Consider the following 21280-nt stretch of genomic DNA (forward strand, 5'->3'; position numbering starts at 1 on the left):
GAATAAAGGCGGGATGCTGTACGTCTGCCAGGGTTTGATGTACAGGTATTCTATCTCATAATGCAGTGATCGCAGTCATGAGAGATACGGATGCCTTACGCGCGCGCAAAGCACATACAGTATGACATTGGCGTGTGCTGAATGAATGAAATCAGATATTACACGGGCATTTAGCAAAGCTGTCTCATTATATCGATAATATGCAGGGACGGATCCAGGGGGGCACAAGGGGCACAAGGGGCACAAGGGGCACAAGGGGCACGCGCCCCCGGCCAAAAAAAAAACATTAGTGCGCAACCCCCCCCCCCCCCCCTCGCTTATTCAGCGGCTGGCTGAGTCGTTACGATTTTGGGGGGACCAGGAAGCTGTAATGAATGGAGATACCGTCTCGAAAGAATTTTCCGAGGGAAAAAATATTCAAGATTAACCTGGCTTAACAAAAAGAAATGTAACCCTCTCCAGCCACCATTTCCATCAACAGCTGTCCATATCAATGGACAGTCCCTCTCTGGCATTTCAAATAGTACGAAATGTTACGCAACGCAATCTGCTTCCCTAAGTTCTCTAATCACTCTTTTGCAAAAATATGCAAGCATCGAGCTTTGAAGCCATGCGTGGCACCGAAAAATTAAGTCATGTTCAATGAAGATGTATTTAGCTATAACATATAAAATACAGAATTCACAACATATGACCAATGCAACTTTCCATTAGTCATCAAATGCTTTTTTCCGTTCTCGGATAGCTCTACTGAAGACATGGTCATTTCAACCAGCGAAATCGACCAAGGAAATCATGAGTTAGAGCGAATGAAAGGTTTTCATCATCATGATTTTCTCATCTAATTTTTGATATTTTCCGAAAATTTCCGAAATTTGTACATAGCTAGGAAGGTAGTCCAAAGGTTTATCTTCCTAAAGAACTAAATGAAATTGTGTTAAATGTTTGCGCATTTATTGATTTAGGGCTAGAAGTTGTCAAGTTATCACCACTATTCACCCCAAGTACGGACCTGCAAAGCAAAAGCCGCCGTGCTCGCTGGGCTGGGCTATGTGTGGAAAGGGAGGACTTAGTGCTACTAGGGAGCTGTACGGTTTCGGAGGGGATTAAGGGGATTACGGTAGGGGAAACAAAAGACGCGCGGTGCCACGGATGACTTCAAAGGGGCCTCTTGGACGGGATCTCCATTAATTACAGCTTCCTGGGGGGACCAACAAAATGACTATATATAGGTCCCATTGCCCCCCCCCCCCCCCCCCCACTCCCCGTTTATTCAGCGGCTGGCTGAGTCTATGCGATTTTTTTTTTTTTGGGGGGGGGGGGACCAAAACAAAAATATATATGTCCTCTTATCCCCCGTGTGTCCCCCCCCCCCCCCCCCCGGGGAAGAAATTCCTGGATCCGCCCCTGATATGATAGGATAAATAGTAGAAGTGGTTTTTGTTGTTATTGATGTTGAATTACAAGTAGAAGCAGCATCAGCAGCAGTGAGTAGTAGAGGTATGGTAGTAGTAACAGTAGTAGAAGCAGCATTATAGTAATATAAGACGTAGTTGTAATTGTCGTTGTAGTAGTAGTAGTAGTAGTAGTAGTAGTAGTGGTAGTAGTATCAGTAGTAGTAAGTAGAAGTATTAGTAGTAGTAGTATTAGTAGTAGTAGTAGTAGTAGTAGTAGTAGTAGTAGTAGTAGTAGTAGAAGTAGTAATACTAGTAGTAGATATATATATATATATATATATATATACATGTATACCTTTAATAAAAAATATAGGGGAGGGGACTTCCAGCAAGTACAAAATGAATAACGGAGTTTTAATGGTCAATCAACTACTTCCAAATGATAATTACTTTGACCATTTGCGACTAATGACGATTAATCGTTTTAGTTATATGTTAATTTATTAATGAAATATTTTCGTTTGATATCCACGCAGCCTAATGGATAGTATGAAAGTGAATAACGGGTTGCTATAGAGATGGCAATGGAATCATACAAGCGAAAAGCTCATCACTAAATTATTGTCACACGTCCAAACGTTGAATATCGTATAGATCAGTTGTTAATGCTGCTGTATACAGTGCGTATACACAAAAGTGTACCAACTTTGGTAGCTCCTAATTAAAAGTCATAACCAATATTACCTTGGAATCTAGTTCTTGATAAAGAGTAACCTGTTTCTTATTCAATAAGCGAGTTCGTAATTAGGATTTGCACATGGGCAGATAAAGGTCATTCGTACCCAAATTGTAAAACCATTGAGACGAATATACTCGTTTCGTGCTAATGAAAGTTATGTAATCAGTATTCATTTATGCACCAACAGTACATTTATCTGATACACATGTGGAAGTATTCTTCTCAAGAGGCAAACAAAAGGTATTCATGAAGCACCTCCATCACTTTGGCAGTGATTATTCTATAATGCACAGGTGGGAAGTATCCATCGTGTCTAAGATATGTGGATATTTGGGGTTCATGCGTTCCAGAGCTATTTACGAACTCGCTTATTATTATACCATATTCATGATATTTCTTCTACGGGTGACTGAGATGCAGGGTCTTTAAAAGGTGTTGTCAAAATCGCCTAGTACCATGTTCGGGCTGATGGAACGAATGTGGGTCAAGCCATGTGCATGTGCCCCGTTGTGCTTCAGTGATTCAGCAATGCAATGTATCTGGGCTTCCACACAACTTTGTTTCAATCCATAGGATAACCTTTAATTTGTTTTTAGAACAGCCTAATAACTCCTTGTCTCATGCCATCTATCAATCTATCTATCTATCTCATGATATCTAAGTTTTCTCTGCTCATTTGCCCGCTGCGCCATTTCACACTCATAATGAGCATAGCATGGGGCGAATGAAAACCCAAGGGTTACTGAACCCGAATGCAAGATAGAAAACATATGATGATAAGCAGTGGCGGATCCAGGGGCCCGGGGGCCCGGGCCCCTCCCCCCCCCCCCCCCCCCCCCCCCCCCTGGGGAAAAAAATGTGTATTTTTTACATTTGTTAACGTTACTTTTAACTTTTTACTTTTTGTGGAGATGCCCCCCCCCCCGCTTAAGGGGGGGGGGGTGCAATTTTTCAAATTTTCGAGGGCCCATTTTTTTTTTTTTTTAGTGCTCACTACCCCCCCCCCCCCCCACCCCCCACTGAGCGAAATATTGGCCGGCACGATTTTCATATTTCAGCACACTAAATTTCAAATTGATTTCAAATTTGGGCCCCCACCCCTAAGAAATCCTGGATCCGCGCCTGATAATAAGTATCAAAGAAACTGACAATAGACATTCATAAAAAGGATAACGTCCCAAATAAACTTTATAAACCATGTTGTATCACTCAATGAGAAGGGTAACCTTAAAACAAGGGATGCCAATAAAGTCAGATTGTGAACATCATTACGAAGAAAATATCATAAATTTTGCTTGAATTAAGCATTTCCTAATAGAGTATGAGTTGATATTAACACCTTTTCTTTAAGTACCTAATAGTCAATGTAAATAAATGAGTAACTGTTTTTGGAATGAGATAACACACACAAAATTCGATCTTCTTCTTCTTCTTCTTCTTCTTCTTCTTCTTCTTCTTCTTCTTCTTCTTCTTCTTCTTCTTCTTCTTCTTCTTCTTCTATTTCTTCTACTTCTTTTCCTTCTCCTTCTCTTTACATCAAACTTGTAGCTGTTTCGTTTTATAGGCCTTTGGCTTCTGCTTTCATCCACTGTGAATTTGATTGCCGTATCATTTATGACTTTGTATTGATTCTATGTTTATTGTACATGTATATATTTTATTATTTTTTATTTTTATGAGTGTAGTAAACTTGAATCTTGAATTTTTTAATAAGGAAAGAGATTGAAGAAAATGTTTCGATAATGACCACGTATAAATTAATGTTCGTTGGAACTGTATCATGATGTAACATCATGTGTGTGTGTGTTGTCTATCTGATATCTAGGTTAATGACTGCTACGGTTTACAGGTAAATGCAGATAGCGACAATTAAAGTAAAGTGATATTAAATAGACACTCATTAATTTCAGACCGATGGATGTCCTGGACTTGAACGAGTTACATTATACTAGTCTACAAGTACAGACACAAACTCGAATCATTCTAATCAACATGTCTCATGACGAAAATACACTCTAAAGATTTAAAAAAAGTTACAAATCTATCTCAAAGTGAACGAAATAATAAAAAGATGATGCAACCTTCCTAATTTCCTACCAGGAACATTGAATTCCGTAAACCCTCTCAGGGCGGGGAGGGGGGCAGGAATGGGAGGTCGGGATAAGAAAAAAACTGTCCCAAGTCGCACCTCCCCGCCCCACCCCACCTTGTTTTAAATTTACCCATCAAGGAAATTCATTTCTTTTTATTTCAGTTTATAAATGTGTGGATTTTTTTATTTCTATGTTGAGGGAGGCTACCATCTCGCCTCCCCTGGAGAGAATGTTTCATATGAAAGATCAAGAAGCAATGTTATCTCTGAGTTTGTGCTTCACGGAGAGGTAATGATACTGGACCCCTGTGAATTTAGTATGCATTGTGTTGACATGTGATTCATCATTAGAAACATGTCATATACATGAGATTGGGACATTTTCAAGTTTCAAGTTTATTTCCACGGAGTGAGGTTCATTAAAGCCTATCTGTACTAGTTTGGCCAGGAGGGATAGACCTCCCTGCATGGTCACTGACAGGTGGTTATCTCATCAAATCAGCTCTCAAGTATAGCATAACCAAAAGGGGACCATCGGGACCGTCGGTCACCGATAAGACATTGTTTGCTATATAGAGGGCGCAAGTAGCTATAAGTAGTGCAATAGGGCTTTAAAAACAAATATGCATTCATGACCAGACATATAAAAAAAATTATAGTAACACATTATTAATAAACAATAATATTAAGAGAAAAAAACAGTGAACAAAATTACAAGAAAAAGTAAACTAAATAGAAAGCTAATGTGGCTAGATTAGTAAGTGTGCGCATGTAAAAATGACGCCTGGCTGGAATACTCCCCAGGGAGTGGAGAATGTGCATACATTGTGTGCGGGTAAGCCTGAATCCAATGACCGGGGTAATAATATACTTATCTGTAAAGCGCTTTGTGAGGGCCTCCGGTCCTGAAAAGCGCTATATAAGAACGAGCTATTATTATTATTATTATTATAAAAAAACACCGAGGCCTGTTGATGCTAATTCCCAGTACAATAATAGGCATTTGGGATATTCAATAAGCCAACTGATGTAAAAAGTACAAGATACCTTATCGAAGTGTGAAACAAATTGTACATCATAATACTTGGAATTTGATAGCTTCCTAAAGAGTGCTAATTCAAGACTGATGTCTCATATTGTTAAGACTACCCTACTTCATGGTAGATAGAGCCATAGCATGTGTGGTCGCCCTTCCAGAGTATGCGTACATATCCAATAATACACGCTCGATTAACTGCGTTCACTCAAAAACATATCTTAATTAAAAAAATTAAAAAACAAAAAACAAGCCATGCATTTGTTCCACATATCACCACTCCTATAGGTAGTTATGCTTCTTTTTCTTGTACCAAATATCCTGAATATGGTGAACAAAATTTGACTCGTTAGACTGATAGTAAATTTATAGATATTTTTTGTAGTTAATTGTATGTAACTGAGGGTGTGTTATTTGATGTGGTTACGCTCTGAAAGGGCAACCTCACAGAGAATGACTTGAACTCATGATGAACAAGAGAGCAGAGGCGACCTTTCATCTTTTCATACAGTGGCAGACTGGAGGGGGGTACTTCATAATATTCAAAACACAAGGGATGGATGAAAGAGGGCAACGTGAAAGAAAAAGAAAAGAACGGGAAAGAGAGAGGGAGACAGAGACAGAAAGAGTGAGAGGAAAAAGAGAAAGGTAAGAATGAGAGAGAGAAGAGATATATATAGAGAGAGAGGGTAGAGATGGAGAGACTGAGAGAACGGAAGAGGGGTAGAGAGAGAGAGAGAGAGAGAGAGTAGAGATGGAGAGACTGAGAGAACGGAAGAGGGGTAGAGAGAGAGATAGAGAGAGAGAGAGAGAGAGGGAATAATATATCATAAGCTCTGATTGACATTACGTATTATACTACCAGCTGTACACTATAAATTGTGTACATCTAGAACCAATATCTTTTGTTCCCGAGTGTAATTTTTGAAATTCTCATCCAAGGAAAAGGGCTACTGATTTTGTTTCATCCCCCACCCCCTCTACTACCCCTCCCCCTCCCCCACCTATTGGTTACACGCACATGTCATTTCAGAGATCAAAGAAGGGGTGCATTATTTTGTCGAAAAGTACTTACCTATAGTTCGTTCATCACTTTGTTCTGAAATTTACCATGCAGGCTTTCAGTAATCTTGCAATCAACTCCTAGTGATTACACGATTCCAGGAATTATCCACTCATTATCAAATTTCATGGCTTAATTCTTAATTTAACTCTACAATGTTTTCAACAAAAACAATCAAACAAAATAACAAACAAACAAACAGAAATTTAAACGTTAAAACAAAAAAGGCACTGTGAATTTATTGGACGACTTTGACAAAATTTCAGAATCAGCATTGAGTCTCTTACAAAACACATCGATAAAAAGAAAGAAAAAAACAATAACTTTTTTCACCAACCGTGACCATAAAGCTTATGAAAAGTGTAAGGAACAGTACATAAAACATTAAAACGAAGAGACGATACGAGGAATCTCGGCACTTTCATTCCCTCAAAATAACTTGGTGTCTTTGGTATTTTCGGACTTAGTAAAACGTCCTTTAAAGCATCTTTATTGGCTATTGAGAGGTATATACAAACAAAATGTATGCATTCATTATACCCATAGTATTAGTTGCATTAATAGGAAGATTGTCATGCAATATAATAAATGTTTTCACGGAAGATATAGCTTAAGAAAATGAATTCATATGTACATATCTTTTCTTTACACTAAAATGACGCAAAAGAGGAGGGCTCCATACTCCATATAAACATGAACACATTAGGTTATATGGAAACAAAACGCCAATATAACTTAAATATAAATGTTTAAGAAAATACAAACAAAGCTCATTCAACTATTTCGAGACAATCCCTGAAATAGTCTACACACAATGTGTCAATGGTTGTTGTACATGTATGAGCACATTGCGCTTGCCATGCCATGAGCTTGAAACTTAAAGAGGGAAGCATGATTTAACATCGTAAATTGGAAATGTTGAGAGGTTCAAAATCATTGCTTTCCAATTGAAATTGCTTTTTGTTCAACCTATCAACAAAGTTCCTACCCATGTACATAAATATTGTTTTTCAAGACATTGCATCTTATTAGAATAATTTAACAATGAAAGAGCAGTATTATTGTTGCTAATGTCAAGAACATCATCTGGTCAATTTAGCCTTTCCTGAAAGTAGAATTTGGCTGCAGAACCAATCCGGACCTTATATTTTGTGCAGTTTTCGTCGGGTTTATCGGTGACATGGGACAGCTAACATACTGATAATGCAATCACTTGACATCATGTCTCTAAAGCCTGGACAGCACAGGAAATTTGATGTCATGTCTCATCCGAGCTCGGACCTCATTAAATGCCATGGTACGTGATCAAAAGGAGCCGTGCGAGAGTGGGATGGGGGAAGAGAGATGGGGAGGGGGAAGAAAGGGGGAGAATGAGAGAGAGAGAGAGAGAGAGAGAGAGAGGATAAGAGGGAGGGGGATGGAGCGAGGAAGAGATAGAGATTGGAGGAGAAATAGAGAGGAAAACCAGATAAGAACACAGAGAGAGAGAGAGAGAGAGATAAAGAGAGAGATGGAGAAAAGGGCGAAATATAGAAGAGATGGAGAGAGATAAAGAGAGAGAAGGGGGAAAGGGAGAAATATAGAAGATATGGAGAACACAACTATATAGAGGAGAGATACAGATGGCAGAAATAGAACGAGGGGTGGTGGAAGTAGATCTAAAAGACAGAGCCCCCCCCCCCCCCCAACCCCTCAAAAAAAAAAAATAAGTATGCTTCCTCATAATAATGATACACAAAACTGTTTTACGATAAAATCATCTCTTTTTTACATCTATTTACAATGTTCTCTCTATAGACTACATGATTTACTATCTATCCGGTGTTCTGACGAGAAGCTGACTTATTAACAATATCGCCATCAACGATGAGATTATTGTCCCGGTATGATAACACCGTCTGGGGGCGCTGTTGTTGTACGCCAACACCAAGTGAGTATCATCGTCATCATCATTAAGAATGATATCAAGGTCTGGTAGCTTATCGGGTAGTGAGATTGTGGTTTGCTCCTCTTCTTTAATATCTGAAAGAGAATGTAAGAAAAGAGAATGTTGTAAAATATCGTGTGACAAAATTACGAGGGAAAATTAGATTTTACATTGTATGTATAATATATATATGTAGCCTAAGGTTTTACATATACATGTATGTCCAAATACCTCAAATTTCTTGGAAATTTCATTTTAAAGTGAACAACGCCTTATGTCTACCCCTATTTTCAAGTTGATTTCTTAAATATGCATAAAAGAGTTACCATATCTATCCTTCACATTGAACTTCGGGGGAAAGTATACTAAGCCTGTTATGGAATCAAATCCAATCAAAATCTTACTGTCTACTATTGGAGATTTTTCTTTGCCATCTTCAGACAGTCAGTATTGAGACCCACTAACCTATCTAAAGCTTGATTCCGCTTCGATCTTGAAGAAACTTGACAGAAAGTTTGTTATACTTGTAGTGTGGATAAAACGCTATCAACAAGACTTCCCATAAATCTCCTTAAGGCAGTTTTAATAGCCTTGAGCCTCATCGCATATTAAAAAATGCGAAAATTACAATGGCATATTATATAATCAAAACATGATTTCTATAGAGTGGTGAAGTATGACGTCATCAAAAATCTATTTTCAGAATTTCTCAATTTTTTCTTCATTTTCCGAAAGAGCATCGAAAATAATGTTTGAATGTCGAAAACCAATTGAATATATTAAAGGCCCACTGCACTACTTGTAGCTACTTGCGCCCTCTATACAACAAACAATGCCTAATCGGTGACCATTGGTCCCCAATGATCCTCTTTTTCTTGTTAACTGAGAGCTGAGTTGATGAGAAAACCACCTGTCCAGTGACCTTGTAGGGCGGTCTAATCCATCCTGTAAACTATGGCAGATAAGCTTTAAGTTTTGGCTGAGATATGACTATCTGAATAAACTCATGATCAGTGTTATATGCTCTGGCTCCTAATGACGTCACAGCTTCGATACTTTTGAGTTGATTTTCCGAAAGTCTTTGCGATCGTGTTTCGATTATCTTGATATCAACATACCACAGCCAGGCATAGGATGAGGTTGGCATTTGAGCACACCAGCCACACAATGACAGCTATTACAGTTCAGATAAACCCATCTTCCGTGTGGTACGCGTCCGCAGCTGCTGTTATACCGGTAGATCTCGCAGTATCTTCCCATGAACTTGGGAGGACAGTAGCAGAAACTACCAAGGAGTCTGATACCACCGTTCTGACATAGAGGCAGAGGGCGCCGTGTAGCTGGAATGGGAAGATAGGAGGAAGATAAAATAGAGAGTAAGTAACGTAGGCTCGATCACGAGCATTAGAATATATAGTCGGCATATCATACACTTTTGATACCTGTATAATATTGCTCTTTCAAATCTGCACTTGAAAGAATAATATTAATAATATTAATAAAGATGATGATAATGATAATAATAATAAAAATAATAATAATAACAATGGTCATCATCGCCTAGGAATTAAATAGGGCCAAAAGAAACCTTAGCCCGGTGAATTCACTTCATATACGAGCAATTTTCTGGGGGAGGGGGGGGGGGGGGTGTCAGGGAGAACCATATTTTTCATGGGAAATGAAAACCTACATTGAAGATGACTATCACATAGCGCAGGACAATATCTATTAGTATAATGATGACAGATGTCATCAGTGATAAAGGAAATAATTTATGCAAGTAATGCGCTATAGTTTCATATCAGATGAAGACAGCAATATAGGTAATGACAGAATAATCAACATGTTACAACTTTACAAAGCTAAAGCAATTACAGGACAGAATACACATGTCTGGAATATAGTGGTTGGATAAGAGAAGGGAATACACACAATCATGTACCAGTAACTTAAAACTGATCCCCGCATTGTCATTACTTTCATCGAATGAGTTCAAAATCAAGACTATCAGTGAAAATGCGTGCTTACAATGCAAGTTCAAGTTTCTTGGAAAACGATTGTTTCCAATCATATACGCCTACGCCTATAGTATGCAGACCAGCTGTGTGTTTTTTTTTATTCGTCTTACGTAGTTATTTCACGTAACTCCTACAGGCCTATAGGATCGCTGAAAATAGCAATGGCCCCCAAAGAAGACCTTTCATTCGATCGCCCTAAACTATCTCTCACTCCTTTTCACCAGCCCAAATCCTTTGATAGTTTTTAAGCCATCCTATTATATTACTGATGTAGATAGGACAATAAACAGATCCCCCTATTGTGCCAGTAAGACCCGCCTAACAATACACTCTATTGTGTATGAACTTGGATGAACGATCAGCGAAATTAACGGCTTCACAGTGCTGTTATACGCCCCGGTAGGCGCAAGGAGGACCTATATGACATTGTGTGTTGTAGAAACTTGGTAGGGACTAGGGAGGATATATTACAAGAATGAATGTATTACACGCGGATCCCCAAGTGTATTAATTTGAGATAACGTTGAGATGAAGATTAATTATCGCCGATTTATGAAATATTTGTCGTATAGAGTCAGTAATCGTTCATACTTGGCACATAATGGATAATCATGTGAATAAGTCATGAGTTTTCTGATTTTCTTACAAGATATCTTGTTTTAAACGGCAAAGAGAAGGAGAGGAGAAACAGATACAGAAACGAATTCCATCCCAAATTTAAACGAATCCATCCCAAAATAAAATCCCAACCAATTCGTTACTTCCATGTCTTTCTTATACAAACAATAACAAAGAAAAGAAGAAAAATCATGGACTTATAGTGACGTCATGATATATGTTCTATATCGTCAAACATGAATTTAGAATCTTGTTTGAACTTTTGAAGTATTTCAAAATCATTCTTCATCTCCCGTATTACTACTTATACGATCTGCGCAATCTTTGGTAATACCTTAGTAGTTTTAGCACATTCCTGTTGTTTCCTTATTGTATGTTATGTTTTTTGTTTTGTTAGAAGATAAAAGTGTGATACTATTTACCCCTATATTATCTTGGTTTTATCCGTGAAATATTTTGTATTAAAATCAAGCACGGGAAAATAAAAGCGATATAAGTTAGTCATTTACAGGATGACCAATAAGACCAAATAAAAAAAAAACATGTTTAGCGTCCTGTTTTTTCGAAAAATAGGAAGGAGGAGGCCCTTTTTTTCTTCTTTTTCTTACAAAAAGGCCGCTCGGTAAATTTTCCCTGACAGTCGAGCTATTTTTCAAGATGGCCGCCGACAATTTTTTTTTTTTTTTTTTTTTAAATCAGAAATAGATCCATTTTAGCAATGTTTTTCATGTTTTTTTTCTTAAAAAAAAAAAAAAGAAGATAAATAGGAGGCGGCTCCCAAAAAAGGAAGCGAGCGCGGACGCTAAACATGTATATATTTTTTAATGGCCTAAACGCGTATACAAGTAGTGATATCTAGCAAGGTTGATGTACGTGTTTTTGTTTTGTCTGCTACATGATGTCATTCTTTATCTGTCTCAACCTCTAAAAAACAAGTAGGGGAACCTTAAGTTGGAAATCTTAAATATCGTGCAGGAAATTCATCAGCATTTGATTTCTGTTTCTGTTCTCATGTCATGGGGATTGAATAAAAACGAATGTATTAAGTATACCAAATATCATTTTATTTTCACTGCTACACATCCACAAAGTGAAGAAGCATAAGTTCGATGAGACATAAACCTGTATTGATGCTGTTTTTGTTCTACTACGTTCCTTTAAACTAACGGAAGAAAATAAAACCTACCATGGTTGGTCTTCTCTGTGGTCGTTGTTGGCTGTTCAGTCCTTTCGCCAGCTACGAGAATCTCTAAGCTTGCTAAAGCCATGTCACGATCTCCAGGTCTTCGGTTATCAGTCGGTCGACGACGTCCAATGACCACGGACAGTTCAGCATCCACGATGTCTAAATCATCATCCATCTCGCCTCGGCGTCCGTCGAGAGACCCTGGTCGTGATCGTCTACCAACCCGGCTAGAGGATTGTGCTATAATAAGTTAACAATGACATTCATTATTTGTGTTGTGAGCATAAAATATACTTGAAATATTTTCGCAAGGAAAGCATATTAAAAATAATAATGCTTTAATCTCATATTTTATCTTTGGTTTAGAATCTTTAATTTTGTATTGCATTAATAATAAAAATAATAGTTCGTTCTTTTATAGCGCATTTCAGGACCAAAGGCCCTCTCAAAGCGCTTTACAATGTACAACGTACGTTTACATATTTACTCGAAGCATACATCAAAAAGGTGAGTTTTGAGTCATGGAGCGTATAGCGACACTGGGAGAGCGTTCAAAAGTTTTGATCCACCACATGCAAATGCCCTGTCATCATAGGTTTTTGTGGCTCCATGATTGAGGATAAGAAGGTGTTGGGAATTGCCCGCAAACGCCTTGGTGGGATGTACGGTGTGAGCAAGTCTGAGATGTACTCTGGACACATGCCATATTATAATTAAGAAACTGTATTTCCGTTGTGTTATATTTATGTTTTTTGTTTGTGAAATATCATAATGTCTTTGTATATTAGGGATCTACGATTACACAATATGTATTCATTGTATTCTTTAAAGTTTAATCGAGAATGAAATGAAAACGGAACAATATTCTAAGCAGCATGATCTCTCTCTCTCTCTCTCTCTCTCCCCTTCTGAATCCAAAAAGTCCAATAAAAAAAAAGTACACGCCAGATCATAAACAAGATTATATTCTTTTTAGGATTCATCAATGGTGCTTAAACCATTTAATACACGTAGTTCTAAATATCATGTCTTGTAAACGCCAATAGTCAGTTGGACGTTGGAAAGGCGCATTCTTAATTCTAATTTCACCTTCAGTTTCTTCACGACAAGTATAAATATTAACATGTTATGTTACAAATTTAATTAAGGCAATCCAATCCCTTACTGTCCCCTATATAATTATACAGAAATTAAAAAGTGATGGGGGGGGGAGTAATATCCACTTAATTCCCCACACAAAAACAACCGTGATAAATGCAACAAAAAACCAACTCAAAAACGGCAAGAAAAAGACAAAATGAAAAAATGTAAATTCCAATAAGCAGTCTGAAACTTATAACAAGTTACAAGATAAAATTAGGGTCTTACCTTCTGAGCAGAAAGTCAGGAGAATTTCCGTGAATATGATAATAACTGGTAAGAATAAGGAGAGGTCCATTATGATATCTGCTGTTATAATATTGTCCTTGATAGCGTAGAAAGATGTTTTCACCACGACCTTATTCGCTATACGTTAGGGAGCGGCAGTCCAAGCACGCCGGGCCGTGGTCACGAGTTCAAACTAAAGGTGACGTCTGATCATTGATCTTGATAGTTTTCAAGTCTTTCTTGATTTCAAGTATTCAGGTGAGAAAATCTGAAGATAATCCAGTGGTGGTCCTCAAGACGACTTCAAAAGTTTCCCCCTTACAATCGTTTCCAAGCGCGCCAAACCTTAACCGAAGATCTCCATGGGGTAATCAAAGAATAGTTTCAGCAACTTTAGAACACGCGGAGAGTTGCCGAAGACACTCCCAAGAGTAAGAATCAAAGAAAAATATTCTTCATCTGCATTGATGTAATGTCAGGAAACAGACTGATAGGTGTTCTTTTTCTTTGAGATGAACAGAAAATGATGAGAGATGCAGCAGGTTGCTACGTACGTAAAGCGAGAAGTCAACAACATAACACGTCCAGGTTCTATGACAGTCCTGTTTGAAGTGCCTTATCAATTTACACGTGTGTTGAACCATAGAACACAGGATTACATGGTACATTGTTTAATGTAAGAGGGGCATTGATGGGAACCAACTCCCTGCAGGGTGCTGTTTCAAGAACGATGGCCCCATTCATACTGAAAACTTGACGTGAAAAAGTTTGCCAAACTATCCGTGGTATCGAGGACAGCCCCATGGTTTAAGCAAATAATAGTTAGGATGGTAAATTTATTTGTGATATGGGGGTCCTCTCTATTTTTCATTCTTTTGATGTCACTCTCCTCAATATTCTGTTATGTTTCTGTGATAATTAGTAACTAAACGTATATGCTTTGTTATGGATTTGTTTTAGTTTGAAATGTAAAAAAAATTGCGATCTGTTATATACATATTTCATTTATTTTAAAGTAATGTAAGTAATTAACTCTGTTCACTTTGACGTGTATTCCATATGTATTGTAATTTGTACTATTTGCATTTTTAGTTTTGTATAAGATGTAATTGTATATCAGTCTATTTTGTGTGTATAGCGCTTAGAGACTTCGGTGGTAAGCACTTTATAATTAACGTTTTTATTATTAGTTATTATTAATAACTTGTAATATTATGACAAATTATATGTTATCATTCGGTTATTTATTTCTTGTGCATTGAATGAACAATAAAATAACTTTCATAACAAAAACATCCCTAAATTAAGATGCAATACGAACGTATGACTGTGATAAACCATAGACGTATTACGTCTATGGATAAACCTACCTGTTACCATATGCATACTCTTCCTTTTTATCAGCGTTGCCCCATATGATATCTTAAGATAATCAATATTTGTCTTTATACATTGTTAATATTTGAACGCTTTCTCCCTCTCCGTCTCTCACAATAAATTATATCATCGACACGTTGAAATTAGTTCCAATCGCATGGACAAGGATTGGATCGGTAAACAAGTTACAACGCAATATATCTATGAACACACTATACACGTTAAAAGAGCAGCGAATTATGTTTTAAATGTGAAGTGGGACCTAAGGTGGGAGATGTTGTGTAAATAATCGAAGGCGATAAGTTAATCCTACAACAATCAGTGAATGTCCATGGTCAAGAATGCCCGCTTTCCCTTCGTCCATTCCAATGACCGTGGTCAACACACACTGACCAGTGTGCTTTCACCACAGTAGTCTGTAAATACAGACCACTGTCGAAATGAAAATTCCTTAAATTTATTGAGCAAAGAGAAGAAAATGCATCGAAAAAATGGAAATATGAACAATATTGATTCTTCCGCCCCCCCTTTCTTTTGGCAAATAGGACACCACATCAAGAGGGGCCTTATTGTAGGATGAGAGAGAGGTCGACAGAAATTAAGAGAAAAATTGAGAAAAATCGAGAGATCGAGGCATATTTATGGAAGAAGAAAGAGGCGAAGGAAGGATATTGTGTGGGAATGAAATATATTTATTAGATCGAAAGAAGGGAGATAGTGATCGTAGATTCGATTTTGACCTACCACGATGACATGCACTCCATCAATTAGTCAATGGATATAGAGACGTTTCATCAAATAAAAACAATCATTCTAGTGGTGACTCAATACATATTTTTAATTTTAAAAAAAAATATATATAAATCGGATATCTTCCCCTTCCGTTTACCAAGTATCTTAAATACCTGTCATGATCATGGTTGATCTTATAATCATACGAAGAGCAAAAAATCCCTCCCCTTTAAAGACTAGGCTTTACCATTGAGCTTTACCTATAGCCCTCATCTCCTCGAAAAGACCTGTTCTAGCAATTAATCCTTGATTGCCTTATTGTCACATTTCTGATCTTAATCTTCATTAATCCATCCACATTTGAATAGAGGATTAATCTTTAGAAATCACACCAAAAGAACCAATTTTCAATCACTGGATTTGTTTACAGCCTATCTCCTCTCTCTCTCTCTCTCTCTCTCTCTCTCACGCGAATGAGCTCTAAGCATGGATGATTTTAACAGGTAGGCTTATTGACATCCCTTGTCAAATCAGATGTTTGAGTAGAAGAAAAAATCCTTCCTCGTCTCTCTCTCTCTCTCTCTCTCTCACGCGAATGAGCTATAAGCATGAATGCATGATTTAAACAGGTAGGCTCATTGACATCCCTTGTCAAATCAGATGTGTGAGAAGGAAAAAAAATCCATCCTCATCCTCAAAAATATTCACAGATCGAAAGCACGTTACAATCTTACAACTTAAAATAGTCGGAAGTGTACTGAAGTGTTCAGAAACAAATAATGATATGGATCGTACAATCGTTGCTTTAAAGGTAAAGACCAGTATTGGAAACGCCCCAATTTCAAAAAATGAAATGGAAGCTCTCATTACTAATCACGTGAAAGAATACGTTTTGACTAATACACGATGATACAAAATTTGCCGGGAAACCGCCTACTAATTCATATATTTGGTAAATTTGTTTCTCTCATGATCTGTGAGAGATATAGGGTAGTCCCATATACATCTTTCTGTGTATAGTGCTTGTAACTTTACGAAGAATGGGCCAAATTTCTTATCATTTTGATCGATTCCACAACGTTTCTTTCACAATGCAATCGCATGACCATAACTGGTCTTTACCTTTAAACAAAAAGTAATAGCAGGACAATATAATGGCATACTGGTAAAGGTGGATTTCAGGCATTTTTTAATACAATGATTACAAGAAAATTTGATTTATATTTGAAGATTATAAGAAAATGGCGAAAATGTGCTTGTATAAGTACGCCTTCAAAGTACAACATCTCTCTCTCTCTCTCTCTCTCTCTCTCTCTCTCTCTCTCTCTCTCTTTCTCTCTTTCTCTTTCTCTTTCTCTTTCTCTTTTTCACTTTCTCTTTCGCATTGTCATTTTTAGCATTGCTCTCTCTCTCTCTCTCTCTCTCTCTCTCTCTCTCTCTCTCTCTCTCTACCATGTACCCCCTTGCTCGTTTTCTGTGCCATGCCAACAATGTCTTATCAATACCAACAGGGAAAAAATGCAAGAGATGGACCCGAAATGAACAGTACAGTCTTCATCTATCATTCTTCATCTTCCTCCTGCTCCTTATATTTCCTTCTCCTTCTTCCTCTTCTCCTGCTCGATTTTTCTCCTACTGCTATTCCACTCTCGTAATAATAATAATAATAATAATAATTGGCATTTCTACAGCGCCGTCTATCTAGAAATTCTATTCCAAGGCGCATTTATTATTACGCCGTCTTTAGCCTAGCTGTCGTTACAGCGCTCTAGCATTTCAAGGAATTAATTCCTGCCAGGTTCCCATTACATCACCTGGGTTGAGTGTGGCAAATGTAGATCAATGTCGTGCCAAAGGATTCTTCTTCCCCTCCTCCTCCTCCTCCTCCTTCTTCTCCCTTTTTCCTCCTCCCTATCTTTTTCTTCCTCTTTTTTTCTTCTTCCCCTCTTTCTTTTTCTTCCTCTTTCTTTTTCTTTCCTTTTTCCTTTTTCTCCCTTTTTCCTTTTTCTTCTTCTCTTCCTTCTTCTTATTTTCTTTCTTCTTTCTCTTCTTCTTCTTCTTCTTCTTCTTCTTCTTCTTCTTCTTCTTCTTCTTCTTCTTCTTCTTCTTCTCATTCTTCCCCTTCTTCTCCATTTTTGCAAAAAAAAAATATTCCCTTACCTACGTGCACGTTTAATGCTTAACCTCAAGGGTCAATTCAAAATACCCTCCATTCTGAAGAATTTCCTTCTTAAAAGCTCATCTTTTGAAAAGGATTCACAATGCAGGTCTTAACAGATTATACTTTTATTTGAATTAGGCACGAAATAGAGAATTGGTCCAAGATCCCCCCATTGAGGTAGACAAACAAAAGATTTGTAGATCGATTGTAAGAGAACTTGGTCAAAGAGGTAGAATTAACCTAAGTTGAGGGTTCATTAGTGCACACCTGTTTGTCCTCTTGCACCGAGCGGATTACAAAAAACAAAAATCAATTCTTCCTTGGGATTTAAGGTGATGGTAGGTATAGAAATAGTCGTGGTATCATCTAAGATCCTTACATCTTTGGTATTGTAAGATGGGTTGATCGAAAAAATTAATTGAGAAGAGCATGCGTGAGAAAATTAAGGCATGGGAGAGGATCCGTTCATGTTTCCTTTTGTTAGATGAATGTGTTCGAGGGACTTGTGATTTTGAAGGTGCACGCAGTAGATGTACAATGCAAAGATGCTCCAAGACTTGTTGAAGAAGGATAAATGATTTCTGTTTCTGATTATCGGTTCTCATTTATTTTTCTGTCGCTCTCTCGCTCTCACAATCTACATCCTTTCTTTTTCGTCAAGTGTGCTTTCCATCTACCTCCTTCTCTCTCTCTCTCTCTTTCTATTTTTTTTCTCAATATTTTATTTCTCTCATATGTAGTTCTGTTTATGTGCTGCATATGTTGTTTTAGAAGTGTGCCCCAGTTTTAAGATTAGTAATCAAATGTAAACAAAAAAATTGTGAAATATCACAAAGGTATATATATATACATAATATATACATGTATATATATATATATTGATGAGTTTGTATAACATTGAGAAGTAATCAAGGAATTGTTATTGTTACCCTAGTCTTAAGGCTATACAATCTGACCTATGTCTGTGTTTATAAAAACCAACAATCCCTTGTAGATTGCAGATTTTATTAAAAAGATGGCAAAATCTATCACTTTAAAATAAATTGTATGATTATTGACATTGACCTGAATATCAATTCATCATATGTGGTGAGAATTATTATAATTGACCAAATTCTTATTTTGCTACACAAAACTCAATGATTCAATCAAATCTAAATATCCTTTAAATCTGCATCAAAAAATTAGTTTCTTTATTAAATGAAAATAAATCACCAATACAATGAAATAAAAAAAAGTATCAAATTACACTAACATTTTAACTACCGGTAAAGTATTCAATGTTTCTTCTTTGGCAGATCATGCACAATACCGTGGATACTCATAGTCACATACTATACTGATTGCTGCATCAATTCAATAAATATTTTTACATAAAGATCTAAATTCTTCTTGATCTCCTGATTTGCTTGGCAATGCATCCAAACTTTGTGATAATGAATGTATGATCACATATTAAAATCATTGATGATTCCTCATAAGGTGGGTTGAGAAGTCATCTTCTCTCCTGGGAATTCATGACAATAATTATTTTAACCCCTTTCTCTCAGGTATTTGTAAATTTGGCATTGTTTTGATCATCCCTAAACTAATTAAACTTATATGATGAAAATCAAAGCGATGAAATACAGTCAAACCGTTTTCAGCAAATAAATACACAGATGGCAACCTAAAAAGACCAAATTCATATAAAAACTGTAGTAATTGAACACTTTCACTGTGATAGGCCATATCTTCTTTCACTGAGAGGTCTTAGTTTGTTCACAAGTTTAACTTTGAAAAAATTAGAAATTAGAATAAAAGAAATCACAAGATACATGCTTTTGAAGCCACATTTATGGGGAGTCAAATTGATTTCCTAATGTCTTATAGAAGGGTGCTAGGAAAGCCAAAAGGAGGGTTGGATATACAAACTAACATGCCAATTCTCTGGATTTTGAGGGGCAAATTATTTTGTAATTTCCCACATTTCAATGATGTTCTCACTTCATGCATAATGAAAATCAAATAGATTCTTTGCATTTTAAAGACGATGGCAGAACTAGTGATCTCATTCTCAAGACATCATTGTATTGTAGACATAAAATAGTCTAACATGGCCTCTCCACAATAACTTAACCAAGCTTTCCCAATATTTACATATTTCATCTGGTACGAGTAGGAGAGTAGGGGAAACCCCGGTGTAGTGGTCCACCTGCACACCCCCTATCAGTTATTTCGGGAGGAGAGACTCGAGGGTTACAGCGATTCAGCTTTTCGCCTCCCAGGCACAGGTGACGCCAAATACTAAATAATAATAATCATAAGAGGGGGTAAACTCTAGTACTTGAACAGTGTTAATGCCCCAGAGACTCTTAACAAAGGCAAGTATCCATCAAACCTTGGGTCAAAAGAGGCATGACTTTATTGCACTATGAAAAGAAACAGTTCTGTTGTCAATTGCATCCTTTATTGAATTCGATACTCTTCTACTCCATTTATAATGGTTTAAAACATGCTGATATATCCTTCAGCACAGTACAGCTATAAGGAAATATATGTGCTTTTCATACGAATAAAGAACAAATGAAAATGAAATGAAATTAATATTGAATAATGCCATTGAATGGTAATACTGGATATTGAATGCTCGTTTCTTTCTCAATATCACAGCATTTCGATTTTATCGGAACATCATGCAGTTCTACCTCTGGTTATACAAACAAAGACTTGAGAAGGTTTGAGAGGCTTCAACACAAATCTGTGCCAGCAAAGAGTAATCAAACCTTTTTTAGTATGAGTGCTACAAACAAACACGTTACAGTTTACATGATTTTTCAAAAAAAATTTGGTTTTCCTCTATAGCTCAAAACATGCAAAATACCCATTTTTATTGATGAGGAATAACATTCTAAGGACGACTGAAGGTTTATTACATATAAACATACATTTTAATAGCTAGTAACCTCTCATATCATGGTGTATGCTCCTGCTGTAAATACTCTGTTGGAAGTGAAAATGAATTTTATACCAAAAGCTTTTATGCTAATACATTACAATATTATCAATTGTATGCTATTTTAGTGGCTGCTGTCAGAGGAGTAACTCTAAAAACTCAAAATCTAAAACTTTGAAAATCAAAAGTTGTCTACCTTAAAAAATAGCTATTGACTTGATGACATCATCTTATGTGGAGTTTGTTTGTTTGTTTGTTTGTTTGTTTTATTTCCGTATAAAAAGACATCATGCATTCAGTAATATAATAACAAATAGAATAATTAATAACAAGATAAAATAAACGGCTGGAGTGCACATATTCACAATGGCTCAACACCTCAGCTATATTTTGTGAGCCAATCAGGTTCACATATTAGGTCTACACCGTAACTACAGCAAATTTGACCCGTTAACCTGTAATTCTAAGGGATGTGAAAAATAAGGTTTTAATTTGCTCTTGTGCAAAACTGAAAGGGAAAAACAAAATGATTCCTTTGTGTTTGTATTCTATGTTCATTCAGCTTTCCATCGATATCAAGTTGAATTTTCATCCGTTAGGGTCTTCAAGTCAAACCGTACTGAACATAGGT

General features: G+C 36.9%; 1 protein-coding gene across 1 annotated transcript; it reads right to left on the reverse strand.

The window, feature by feature from the left end:
* Nucleotides 1-8090: 8090 nt before the first annotated feature.
* On the reverse strand, nt 8091-14084 carry LOC582915 (putative teratocarcinoma-derived growth factor 3). The gene is made up of 4 exons (XM_782848.5): nt 13445-14084; nt 12077-12316; nt 9373-9594; nt 8091-8349 (listed from the first exon to the last, which is right to left on the reverse strand). The coding sequence occupies exons 1-4, from the start codon at nt 13512-13514 to the stop codon at nt 8138-8140; spliced, it is 744 nt and encodes a 247-aa protein (XP_787941.2). The 5' UTR covers nt 13515-14084; the 3' UTR covers nt 8091-8137.
* Between the last annotated feature and the right edge of the window lie 7196 nt (nt 14085-21280).

Source organism: Strongylocentrotus purpuratus, unplaced genomic scaffold, assembly GCF_000002235.5.
Source record: "Strongylocentrotus purpuratus isolate Spur 01 unplaced genomic scaffold, Spur_5.0 spur5_scaffold_3, whole genome shotgun sequence".
Classification (NCBI taxonomy): domain Eukaryota; kingdom Metazoa; phylum Echinodermata; class Echinoidea; order Camarodonta; family Strongylocentrotidae; genus Strongylocentrotus; species Strongylocentrotus purpuratus.

Coding starts and splice junctions, on each gene's coding strand:
- LOC582915 (XM_782848.5), bottom strand. CDS start 13,514: ATGGACCTCTCCTTATTCTTACCAGTTATTATCATATTCACGGAAATT. Junction 9,595..12,076: donor CACAGAGAAGACCAACCATG/GTAGGTTTTATT, acceptor TTCCCATTCCAG/CTACACGGCGCCCTCTGCCT. Junction 8,350..9,372: donor TCATCCTATGCCTGGCTGTG/GTATGTTGATAT, acceptor ATTCTCTTTCAG/ATATTAAAGAAGAGGAGCAA.